We start from the raw sequence: 12,991 nt of genomic DNA, 5'->3' as shown, positions 1-12,991 counted from the left end.
CCTGTAATCCCAGCCAATCGGGAGGCTGAGGCAGGAGAATCGCTTGAACCCAGGAGGTGAAGGTTGCAGTGAGCTGAGATTGTGCCATTGCACTCCAGCCTGGGTGACAGAGCAAGTCTCTGTCTCTAAAAAAAAAAAGCTGGAAATCAGTTGTTAACTCTACTAATGACTGAGAGAAGTGAGATTGTTTACTTTAAGCAACAGTTTATGAGAGCTAAAATCCACCCCCTCCTCCTTCATAAGCAATACTTCAACTGAGTTGTTGAACTGGAAATTAATTTGATACTAATTTGTTCTAAGCTCATGCTTTAACGAGTTTATATTTCTGTGTATTTAATTTGAAAGTATATTTAATAACTAATCTATTAAAAATAAATGGAGATTGAGTATAAATCAGCTTGAAATTTCAGAGGTCAGTAATTAAAATTATAGTCACCATTCAGTTTTCAATTTTTTTAACCAGCATTTAGCTACTTAGAGCAGCATTTTATATTCCTCAAAAATGGGGGAAACTCTGTTACGTATGTGGCCTCAAAGACCTGTGGCAGTCGAAACCCAGTGATTCTGGTTACCCTAAGCAGCCAAAGTCCTAACAGTAGCTGCCAGCCCTTCACCTTCTGTGTCATCTTCCACTTTGATGACTGCCGTGTGCCCAGGGCTGAAATCCCTACCAGTGAAACCAGGCCTGGGAGGGTACTAAGATCCGCCTGATGTCCCAGAGCATTGTGATCCAATTAAATGACCCCCTCATAGAGAATTATCATCATGCTTCCCCTGCATACCTGACTAAGAGTTATCTAGAGGGAGACAACCCTGGAGCCATCCAAAATGTATGTCACACAAAAGCCAAGGAGGTGAGCTGGCAGCCTCCCTGATGGCCTGGGTGGGAGCCTGATGCATCCTTTCCTAAACCACATGCTGATTGAAGATGGCAGCTTCTCTGGAGGAGGGACAGGGCACTGTGAGTGCTACGCTTATGCATCTGAATCTTCCAGCGCAGCAGAACTAACCCCACCCCTGAATGCCACCTCCCCCGACAGTGCCCACTGTCTTTGCACATGCTTTCCCTCTGGAGGCAAGTCCTCTCCTGCCATGGCCCCTGCACACCTAGCCATTTTACTCTTCTGTGTTGTATGAAGGATCCAAAAAGGAGCCCGCCATACTTTCATTGTTTGTACTTGATATGATCAACAACATAGAAAAAAGATATGCTACAAACGGACGAATTGATCTGATGGTGTGGCAAAAGTGCCCGATGTAAGACCCACTTACAAAACTGTAAGGTTTCCTTTACATTAAAAACAAATATGTGTAATAAAAAATAGGAAAAAGATCCTATTTCTGATATCAGCAAATCTGTACAATATCTATGCATAAGCTTAGCGAAAAATTTCCAGTAGCCACATGGGAAAAAACCCTAAAACTATACTGAAGGATGTAAAAATGACCTTATTAAAAGGAGAAACCTGCCATGTATATGAATAAGAACACTGTTTATTGTGAAAATGGAAGTTCTTCCCAAATTAATCTATACTTCAATGTAATACAAACTGAGATCTCAATGGATTATTGTGCAGCTTAAAATTGGATTCCATAATTCATCAGAAGAGAAAATAGGGAATGATAACCTAGAAACTTTTGAGAAAAGAACAGTACCAAAAGAAAACTTGATTTGGAGAAAGTCACCAAGACAATTCAATAGAAAAAAGAGTAATTGTTTCAACAAATGTTCCGGAACAACTGGCTGTCCACATGCGAAAGAGTGAAGCTGGACTTCTACTCCAAGCTATGTACAAAAATTAATTCAAGGTGGTTAAAGGTCTTAATAGCTAAACCCATGCAACTCTTAAAAAAGATATGTGTAAATCTTCATGACCTTGTTAAGTAATGGTTTCTTAGATATGGCACAAAAAACATAAGCCCCCAAAGAAAAGAATAGATAAGACCTCATTAAAATAAAAAACTCTGAGCTTCAAAAGATACAACCAAGAAAGTGAAGGGGCTGGTCCTGATGGCTAACGCCTGTATTCCCAGCACTTTGGGAGGCCCAGGCAGGCAGATCACTTGAGGTCAGTAGTTCAAGACCAGCCTGGCCAATATGGTGAAACTTCATCGCTACAAAAATACAAAAATTACCTGGTATGATGGCATGTGCCTGTACTACCAGCTACTCCAGTGGCTAAGACAGGAGAATTGCTTGAACCTGGGAGGCAGAGGTTGCAGTAAGCCGAGATCACACAACACTCTAACCTAGGTGACAGAGCGAGACTCTGTCAGGAAGGAAGGGAGGAAAGGAGGAAGGGAAGGAGGGAGGGAAAGGAAGGAAGAGAGGCCGGGCGCGGTGGCACAAGCCTGTAATCCCAGCACTTTGGGAGGCCGAGGCGGGTGGATCAGGAGGTCAAGAGATCGAGACCATCCCGGTCAACATAGTGAAACCCCGTCTCTACTAAAAATACAAAAAATCGGCTGGGCATGGTGGCATGTGTCTGTAATCCCAGCTACTCAGGAGGCTGAGGCAGGAGAATTGCCTGAACCCAGGAGGCGGAGGTTGCAGTGAGCCGAGATCGCACCATTGCACTCCAGCCTGGGTAACAAGAGCGAAACTCCGTCTAAAAAAAAAGAAAAAAAAAAAGGAAGAGAGAGAAAGAAAGAGAAAGAGAGAGAGAAAGAAAGAGGGCAACTCACAGAATGGAAAATACCTGTAAATCATATATCTAACAAGGGTCTAGTGCTGAGAATATATGAAGAACTCTTCTAACTCAATAATAAAAAGACCAAAATCCAATTTACAAATAAGCAGAGGAATTGGGTAGACATTTCTTCAAAAAAGGTATAAAAATGGACAATAAGCACATGAAAAGATGCCCAACATCATTAGTGATTAAGATAATTAAACCAAAACCCACATTGAAATAGCACTTTATATCCACTAGGGTGGCTATCATCGAAAAGATCAACAACAACAAGTGTTGGTGAGGATGTGGGGAAATTAGAGTCCTCATATAATGCTCACAGGAATGTAAAATGGTTCGGCTGCTTGGCAAAACAGTTTGGCAGTACTTTTAAAAGTTAAGCATTGAGTTTCTGTATAAGCAACAACTTTACTTTTAGACCCATATGTCTCTTCACAGTACATACCCAAGAGAACTGAAAACACATCCTTACAAAAATGTGTACACATGTGTTCATAGTAACATTACTCAATAGTCAAAAAGTAGAACTCGTGGTCATCAATTGGATAAGCAAAATATATTTTCATCTACACAACAGAAGGTGATTCTGCCATGAAAAAGGAATGACATTCTACTGCAGCCTCAATATGAATGAACTTGAAAGCACCATGCTTAAGTGAAAGAAGCCAGTCACAAAAGGCATATATTGTACAATTCCATTTCTATAAAATAATAGAACAGGCAAATTTATAGAGATAGAAAGCAGGTTAATGATTGCCAGAGGTGGAGGAGCAGGGAATGGGAAGTGACTACTGATGGATATGGGGTTTTTTTCCTGAGGTGACGGGAATGTTTTAGAATCAGTTAGTGGCGATGAGTATATAATATTGTGAATATACAACAAAACTCACTGGTTATATGCATTTAAAAGATTAGTTTTATGGTATATGAATTTAATCTTAATTTTACAGGACAATGTACTCTATCTAATATCAATAGTCATTGGAACAGTGTGGAATTGGCACAGGAACAGACAAATGGATGCTTGTCTCAGTGGGCTAGCACAGAGAGCGTGGAAGTGGAGCCACAGACATATTGTGGGACTTTGATATATGCCAAGGTAGCATGTCACATGAGTGAGAAAAAGGAAAAATGGCAGCAAGGCACAGCTGGCTCTCATTTGTAGGGGAAAGTTAGCATTGAACCTCACACTCCTACAAAAATTAATTCTAGATAGAGAAGAGCTAATTATAAGACTATAAAAATAGAAGAAAATAAAGAAGGACATATTTGTGACCTTGAAAAAGCCACCTTGAGCTATACAAAAAAAATAGAAAAATGCGTTTAAATTTATATAAATCAGAAACCAAACAAAAAATATCATAAGCAAAGTTGAAAGACATTTCCCATATAATAACAGGCAGAATATTAATATCCTGAGTATATAAAGAACTTTAAAATTAATATGACAAAGCCCAACAGAATAATACATGTCCCTGTGGCTCCTTAACCCCATCACCCTCCTTTCATTGCGTTTTAGATAATCCCAGAATTTTGTCATGTAGATTGAAACCAAGAGGACATCTTAGCCCCTTTTCCATGGTGGTGTCTAGTTTCCTTCATTACTCAATTGAGTCTGGTACTTTTTCTTAGCAAAGTCAAGATGGTTTTTGTTGGGCAGAACAATTGGACACCAAGCTCTGCCCTGGACAAAGTGTATGACTGTTGTCAGGCAGGAGGGAGCAGGGCACTGAGGAGGGTGCAGTGGGGACAGGCTGAAACCCGAGCTTCTCTTTCCTCTGAAAAGATACATGTACCTTTCTCTGCAGGGACCTGCACCCAGCTGACATCTAGAGGACCTGGGTGAGGAGAACTGAGTATACTCAAGCCACTTCTTGCCAGTCTGCTACTTAATTGGGGCTGCAGCATAACCTTTACTCAATGATAAAAATTAACCTTGATTCCAGACTGATACCTGTCTTCACTAAGGAAGTGTCTATGCTGTGCTTTCTTTTTGTAAGCTGTGACATTATCAAAGAACAGAATATCGCAGGCACGACACACAGGAACTTCTGTCTTAGACTTAGAAGACCTTCCTATTTTTCTTTCCTGCTGAGATAGACTTTCAGCTCTCAACTGGGTTATTCAGTGAGGGTCCCTACTTCCTTCTTCACCCCCACTTCCTCTCATCTGCTTTCCTGTTTTCATAAGCCACAGATTTAGGCCTCGTTTTATTACATTTCACAGTGTGCTTAAATACCCCCTATAGTTCTTCATCTCATTATGAAAGACAATTTACATGAGGGAAAAATGGCAACATCAACGTGATTTGTTCTGCTGCTAGATTTTGTAAAACATTCTGTATCAGGGCTCTCCTGCAGGGTGTCAGAGAGACAAGTGTGAAACAAGGGTTCATTTAAAGACCCCTATTGGTAATCTCCAAGTAAGTCAGATATTCCCTTCATAGATCCAGGCTGGGTCACTGTGGGCTTAGCATTAAATATTAAGGCTGTAGAACAACATTTTATGCAAAAGAAAATTGTATAGCTAGAAACAAGTGGAGAGGATTAGAGGCAGTTGATTCATTAGACGTGGGCAAAAATATGTTATAACTGAACTGGAATCTCGCCTCCTCCCCTTTAGGGTCACTGCTACTACCATGGACATGTGCAGGGATATTCGGATTCAGTGGTCAGTCTCAGCACCTGTTCTGGTCTCAGGTAAGTGGTCACGATCATGGCGGCTCTAGCCTTCATCCATCTACTGCAGTAACATCTGTCTTTTCCTGCTCGTGCGAAAGCACTGAGAATGAGAATGAGTGCTGGGCGCTCCCAGCTCAGCTGTACCTCCACCTGGACAAGAGAACACGCGGGCCCTCACTCCACTGCTTACAAGAGCACAGCCACCAGGATCTTGGCCTCACGTTCCTGGCCCCTCTTTCAGAGCTGTTCTCAGGCCTGGTGGGTGACAGTGACTGAACGGCTGAGTTTCAACATCCAAGCATTTTGTGAATTATTTTCCCTTTTTTTTTTTATTTTTGAGACAGAGTGTCACTCTGTCGCCCATGATGGAGTACAGTGGCACAGTCTCAGCTCACTGCAACCTCCGTCTCCTGAGTTCAAGCGATTCTCCTGCCTCAGCCTCCAGAGTTGCTGAGACTACAGGTGCACACCACCATGCCCAGCTAGTTTTTTGTTGTTGCTGTTGTTGTTGGGTTTTTTTGTATTTTTGGTAAAGACTGTGTTTCACCATGTTGGCCGCTACGGTCTCAATTGCCTGACCTCATGATCTGCCCACCCCAGCCTCCCAAAGGGCTGGGATTACAGACATGAGCCACTGCACCCAGCCAAATTATTTTCCGTTTATGTGGCTCTGATGTTTTATAATTCCCAAGGCTAAAAGATAGAACATTACATACTAATATTGAAGCTACTAGCTTAATATAAATCTTAAAGGGCCTCCTCTCATTAGGAAACAAAGTAAAGAAATTAATTTAACAACCACCAAGGTGAGTTGAATATAGGCATGGATTGGCAGCGGGGGTGCTTCTATGCTATGGGCACAATGCAGGAAGCAATTACCTTCCCTTGCTAGAGAAGTCAACCCTAGGTGTTACTCACAGCCCCTTCCTTCCACATCACAGTAATTAGCCATTGGCTGGCTCATATGTGCTCCCCAGGAAGATCATTTTGTTTGATAAATTTCCAGCTGCTTCAGCCTTTTTACTGGATTAACTTATTGAGTTTATGAACTAAGTATATCCTCGGAGTCCTGGGTAACTTTGACCCATGCCACCAAAGCATGGTTCCATGGGAGGGAAGAGAGAGAAGGCCTGGAAAAATATATCTGCTTGAGTTAAAAAGCAGAATCACATTCTGTGCGTCAGCAGTTCCTGCGACATCTTTGCGGATTCTGTGTGGGATCATGGAGGATGAGAATGCACACAACACAACACACACGCAACAGCAACACACCTACCAGTTTGCTTTTCATTGCCGTCTCTTCTGCTCCAGCCAGCAGACAGTGAGAGTTCTGTGTGCTCACAGTGTCCCCATTGCTCAGGACATCTGATTCATTTCCAAGTATATACCAGCATCGGTCCTTTCACATACTCACACCTAAAACTATGTTCACAAAGCCATTCCTCTTCCTCCTCATCCCGTCCCAGTCTTACTCAGATCAAAATGCAAGCTGGGGGTTCCCCTCCCAGCTTTCTCATTCCTTGTACATGTAAACACACAGTCAGAGATTGGGGTGTGTATTTTTTGTCTTTATAAACATAGAGTCATGTCATATACATCATTCTACAGCTTTCTTTTGTTACCCAGCCCTATCTGTTACTCTCCAGGTCAGCCAATACAGACCCAAATCACTGAATGAGCACACACACTCGCATGGACACACACACATTTCCACATACCTGCCTTATCTTTTAAAAGCATTTTTACATTCTATTTTTTAAAAGCATTTTTCTATTCTATATTTTATACAACACAATTGAACTTTAAGATGTCTGCTACTCTGAAAAGTGAAGGAGGTGCCTTGTGGTTTGAATTTGTTTCTCTCCAGTTATTCATTCATTCCCAAAACATTCCTTGAGTGCTTCCTCATTGCCAATTCCAGGTTCTGGGGTCACAGCACTGAACAAAACGTGTTCTTCCTGGAGCACTTCCTAGTGGAAGGAACAGACAGAGGACATAGTAAGATACATGACGCCAAGGATCATGGGAACACAAAGCTGAGACGGAGGACAGGAAAGGCAGTGGGTGGTCAGGGAGGCTCTGGAGGAGGTGAGGTGAGTCTTTTAGATGATGTAGATAGCATGTCAGAGAGAAGAGTGTGTGCAAAGCTCCTGAAGCATAAGGATGCCTGGGATATTCCCAGAGCAGCAAGGTGACCAGAGTGGACAGGGACAGGGAGGCAGTGGGAAGAAATGAGGTCAGAAGGGAAGTGCAAAGGCGAGATCACCAGGAGTCACAAAGGTGATCAGATGTCCTTTGGCCTCCCCACTCCTTCACCTCAGATGCTACGTGTTCTCACCCGAGAACACGATAGCGTGGTGAATTCGCTTTGTGACAACCCGTAGGTCACTGGGCCTCTCTGAGCCCTAGTTTGCATGGTGGGAAGTTTGCATGTTCAAACAAAGTTTGAGTTTGTTTCTCCCCTAGATGGGTGCCAGGGGAGAAACAGTAAACACGTACAGTGACCTCTAGGGAAGCCAAGACCTGTGCCCACCTCCAGGGAGCATCTTGAGACAGTCTTTGTTCTGTGATTCTGAGACTGGACTAGTCATCAAAGTGTGTTCATGCAGCACTCTTGGGAAAATGCCTTGCAAAGCTATGCTGCTCCTGTAGGGACCAGGGCAGAGACGCACAAGGCCCTGGTAGGAAGGACCACGCACACTTGGGAAGGGAAATCCACACATGACGATTTTGCCTCTCTGGGGCCTCGAAAGGGGGACCTCTTAGTTCAAAGGTCATGCATTGAAGGCTGGGTATTTTCAGCCTTCAATTTGGCCTTAAGGCCAATGTAAGTAAAAAAGAGAAAAGCTAATTCAAACTGACTTTAAGGAAACCAAAGTAACATGGAGATAGGCTTGTGCTACTGAAAAGTCCAGGCATGGCTCCAGGCTGGATCCAGAGTCCCAACTAATATGATCAGGGTCTATTTTCTATCTCGAGCCTCTACCTTCTTCTGTGTTAGTTTCATTCTCAGGCACTATCTTAGCATGGGCTGCCAAAACAAAATACCATAGACTGGTTGGCTTAAACCCTAAACGTTTATTTCTCACAGTTATTGAGCCTGGAAAGTCCAAGATCAGTGTGCTGACAAGATAGATTTCCTCCTGAGGCCTCTTTTCTTGGCTTCTTGGCAGTCATCAGCTTGCTGTGTGCTCACATGACCTCTCTTTGTGCATGCACCAAGGGAGGAAGCTCTGGTGTCCTTTATATAGGCACAGATCCCATCATGGGGTTTCCCTCATGATCTCATCTAAGCCTCATCAGCTCCCAAAGGCCCCATCTCCTGATACCGCCACATGGGGCGATGGCTCTAACATATGAATGTGCAGGGTGCGTAAACATTCAGTCCATAGTAGGCGGTTTTTGTTTTGTTTTGTTGGTGACAAAGGGATTGCTGGCAGCATGAGGCTTCCATGCTCCAAAAGCAAGTGGAAGAATGAGGGTCTCTCTTCCAAGCTCGGTGGAGGTCGTCTAAACACATCTCAGTGGCTCTACCCGGGCCACTCGCTCGTCTGTGTAACAATCACAGTGGCCAGCGTGGAGCTCAGTGGTCTGGTCAAACAGGTTACGGGCCTATACCCTGGACCAGGTTGAAGGAAAACTGCACCCAGGGCCCCTGAGGCAGGGAGCAGGGAAGGGGTGAATGTACCGAAGAAATGCAGTGAGCTTTTGCCAGGAGGAAAAAAAAAAAAAAAAGACAGCTGAATGCCAGGGACAGTCAGAAACAAATAGGCTTCTTCCAGCGACAATTATGAAGAAATTTTAAGTCATTGATGACTGAGATCAGCCGTCAGTGGCAACATCCAGGATTGGCTGGATAACTTTTGGGTTATCTTTATAGGGCTATCAAAGAGAAAAGGGTTATCTCCCAGGTGTTCCTAATAGCTCCTATTTACCTTAATAAAACAACTTATAAGCCAGTGACTTTAACTCAATAGAGCAACTGGGGAAGTATTCCTGGAGTAATATCCAAGTAAGACAAATCCTCCCACAGGCTTGTCACTCCGTCACGACCCTCCATCCCTCTTCCCAGGCACGCTGCCTTAGCTTTCAGCCTCCCGCAAAGTGCAGGCAACTGCCAGTGTTGCTAGTTCCTTCCGCATGGCGGCGATGACCTCACTGGCCAGACTCTCTCATGTCTGAGTCTTCACGTTCACCTCCCATTCCCCAGGAGCAGGCATAGACCCATCATTTGGCAGAAAAGAATATTGTGAAATTGTAGCATCTGGGATTTCAGGAAAAGTCAGAAGAGTAAGTGCTACATCGTGTGGTATCAGCCACCAAGAGGGACTGGGAATGGTGGCGAGGAACACTCCGTGGGTCTAATGAACGCCTCGCTGTGGGCGCTCCTGAGAATTCTGACTTCCCAGATCTTTGTGCTGTTGTTACAAAAGCAGCAGACCGTGCATCAACAGAGAAATTCCGGAGCTGTGCCGTCAACTTTATGATCTTTCAAGTCAAGAATCAGACCGGAGCGAGGGGAAGCTGTATTCGATCAACTGCTCCCTGACAGAAGAATTGATTGAGACTGGAAATAAAGGGGAAGAAAATGCAACTAGAGTAGCACCAGCCTGGTAGACGTTAAGAAAGAAAACAGGGATTAAACATTGTATTAAACGTGGTGTGCTCCAAAAACACATTAAGATCCAGGAACGTGGACGGAAGCTTGGGAGTCCTAGAAGACATATTAATTACAGCCCAATAGATTCCAGTTTTGCAGAGAAAGGACATCCCACATTGCTTCAGAAACAGGGATCATCAGTGGGCAGCAGGGAACCCAAGTTGCTCTTCATCATTTGAAGCTTGAAGTGAAAAGGATATGGAGAGAAAAAGAGCATAAGATCTCAGTAGAAAGGGGCGTTAAAGAGGAGACCTCTTGAATGGGGGGAATGAAGTGCAGCGCCGAAAATCGGTCATGAAAAGGAGTTCAGCGTGGAGTTGATTCTTACTCTGAAATGACTCCAAGTTGAATGTGACGTGGAGGCCATACGCTAATTTTGTCCCATGTCATATGTCTCCCGTGGATGCGCAGCTTCCAGTGAATACGGTTTGGGTGCAGTGCTTGTGATTCTCCTCCCCCATTTACAGTCTGGTCCCCCATTTGCTCTCACAGCTTGGTGCCTCTCATTCCTGCCAGCCAGGAAGCCTGGAGACACTGCCGCGAGCGTCGGGTAATCCACAGCTCTGCAGGGCGCAGGCATCAAACCGTTGCTGAGATGGAGAGAGAATCCAGCTCTGGGCCCAGGGGAGCTGACCTGCTGTACCTTGTAATGGGACAGACGTCCAGCCCTGTCATGCTCCTGCTGGAACATCAAAACAGCCATGCACCCCTCTTCTGAGTTTGTTCCTAAATGCCAAGTTCCCACCCCTCCAGCTTCTGGCTGGACGGTGAGCTCCTGGAGGGAAAAGGTTGTCCTTCCCTTATTTTTCTGGTTCTCTTGCTCCTCCCTCTCAGTGCAGACTCAGGTGTCTGGCAGGAGGAGTCCCATGGGCTCTTGCTGTGGGAGTGAGCCCCAAGTCTTCATCACCTGCAGGCACAGACGTTCAACTGAAGCCGAGTTTCTTGAGGGCCCGCATGTGCTTTCTAAGACCCAAGCCAAGCAAACTTGCTAGATGAGAAAGTGGTATCTGGATCAGATCGTGCACTAGAGACTGGTTGTAATCATAGTTTTTTTCCTTTTTAGATGGGGTTGGAGACACCTGAGCACAAGGTGTGCACATACTCACACGTGTGCACACTTGCACACATGCCCACACGCACACCACACAGATGCGTACCCACTCCGTGGGGGGTGGGGCTGATCATCGGGGTTGTTCATACTTTATTTGTCATCATTGTTATGATCCCTGGTTTCATGAGGATGGGGCAGGCGTTACTGTCACCCGAGGAGCCGACTCAGGCACGGCACCCTCAGGGGCCTGGAACTCGTTCCCCAACCCCAGCGCTGCTGTCACGCACTTTTCACCTGGAAATCACCATCCTCACAAAGCCTTTTACCCCATCCCCACATCACCAGATCCTGACCCAGCTCCTCATCCTAGCTGCAGACAGGGGCCTCTCCTGCTCGGCATCACACTTCTCCTTGTCCACCTGGGAAGCTCACAGAAGCCACAAGCAGATATCATGCTCCTTGGTTTACAGGTGAAAAGCAGAGACTGAGAAAGTGACTTTCTCCCAGCCTCTCAGTGATAGTGGGCAAAACTCCATCTTAAACCCAAGCCTGACTGACCCTGGGTCCATACATGTTTGGCTATACCTCCTGCTCAATTTGGATCCAACCTTTTCCAGTCCCACCATCTCCCTCCCGAGGAAACCACCCTATTCCCACCACGCTGTTTTTTGGCTGTTTCCAGAGCGTGGCCTGACATGCATCGTGCTGCCCCGCTGCCTGGGACACACCACTCCCCGCTCTCCCTTTTGACTTTGAAATATCCACCCTCCCCTCAAGGCCCAAGTCAATCACTGCTTCCTCCTCCCAGAAGCCTCCCCTGGTGTCGCCATCTCCTCGCCATCGGGCTCAGCTGTGTGCTGTCATGCGTTTTCTCAGACGTTGCAGTTCCCAGAGCAGAGCAGGTGCCTTGGGAATAGCTGTTTATGTCCCTGTCTTACGGCCCACCCCTGTCCTTCCTTGCCCCACACCTGGGTAACTGCCATGCCTCATTCTACACGGGGCCTTTAGACAGGGATATAAACACATATTTACACAGCACCTGCTATGCTACAAGAACTGCAGTGCATGGATCTAACGCCCCAGAAGGTCAGGTGCATGGACGTGGCCGGGACCAGGTGCCCCAACACAGCTGTGTCCTAGACCCTGGCATGTTACAAGTACTCCGGAAATAGTGCAGGAATAGATGGGCCCTCCCAAAGGTCAGATGGTATAACCGTCATTCTGGCCAATCCACTTTTTAAAAACGATTTAAAGTGCAGTAGATCGTATGAAGGAGGAAATTGCCGTGGAACGGAGGTAGAACCACTTTGACCCTCACCTTTGCATTCGTGGCACTTGCTCCGCCAGCATCTGTCTGACTAGCCCACCTGGCCTCCTCCAACCTCTGGCCAAGTGTCTCAAGCCAGGTTTCTACCCTGCTTCCCTTCTGTGTCCTCCCACGGAGGTCTTTGGACTTCCGGGTGAACTCTGGTGAGAGCCATCCCTGGGAGCCCACCTCAGCTGTTCGCAGGAATCTTGGACACGTGTGTGAGTTAGTGAGAGGCTTCGTCGCACAGGCCCTAGGAAGCTACGGTGGTTTTGCTGGTGCCATCTACTCTGAAGGACACCGAAGGTCAAGTCTCTCAGCTCTCCCCAGGCTCTACTGTCACTCAAAACTCAGGACGTCTTAATCCAAACTCCTCTGGGTAGGTCCCCAGACTGGCTCTCTACCTGACCTCTTGTCCAGAAGGTCCACACCATCTCAAGCCAATACGCCTGACCCCAGGGAGATTTCTGTCACCTACCTCAGCCACCCAGGCCCTGCATGCTGTCCCCTGTGGCAGCTCTTTCATCCCGCTCTTCTGTCACCATCCTCATTCAAACTCCCTCTTAGATTTGAAAATTGCCTCCTCCACTTCCATCTCTT

At 45.8% G+C, this 12,991-nt stretch overlaps 1 protein-coding gene across 1 annotated transcript in view; it reads left to right on the top strand.

The window, feature by feature from the left end:
• Positions 1-12,991, top strand: part of ADAM12 (ADAM metallopeptidase domain 12) — a 376,200-nt gene that overhangs the window by 248,768 nt on the left and 114,441 nt on the right. Inside the window, exon 5 of the mRNA XM_074383072.1 lies at positions 5,316-5,392. Within this exon, the coding sequence (XP_074239173.1) occupies positions 5,316-5,392 (77 nt within the window). The remainder of the gene's footprint in view (positions 1-5,315; positions 5,393-12,991) is intronic.

The sequence above is a fragment of the Saimiri boliviensis genome, chromosome 12, assembly GCF_048565385.1.
Source record: "Saimiri boliviensis isolate mSaiBol1 chromosome 12, mSaiBol1.pri, whole genome shotgun sequence".
In the NCBI taxonomy this organism is placed as follows: Eukaryota; Metazoa; Chordata; class Mammalia; order Primates; family Cebidae; genus Saimiri; species Saimiri boliviensis.
This window is presented reverse-complemented; position numbering and strand designations above follow the sequence as displayed.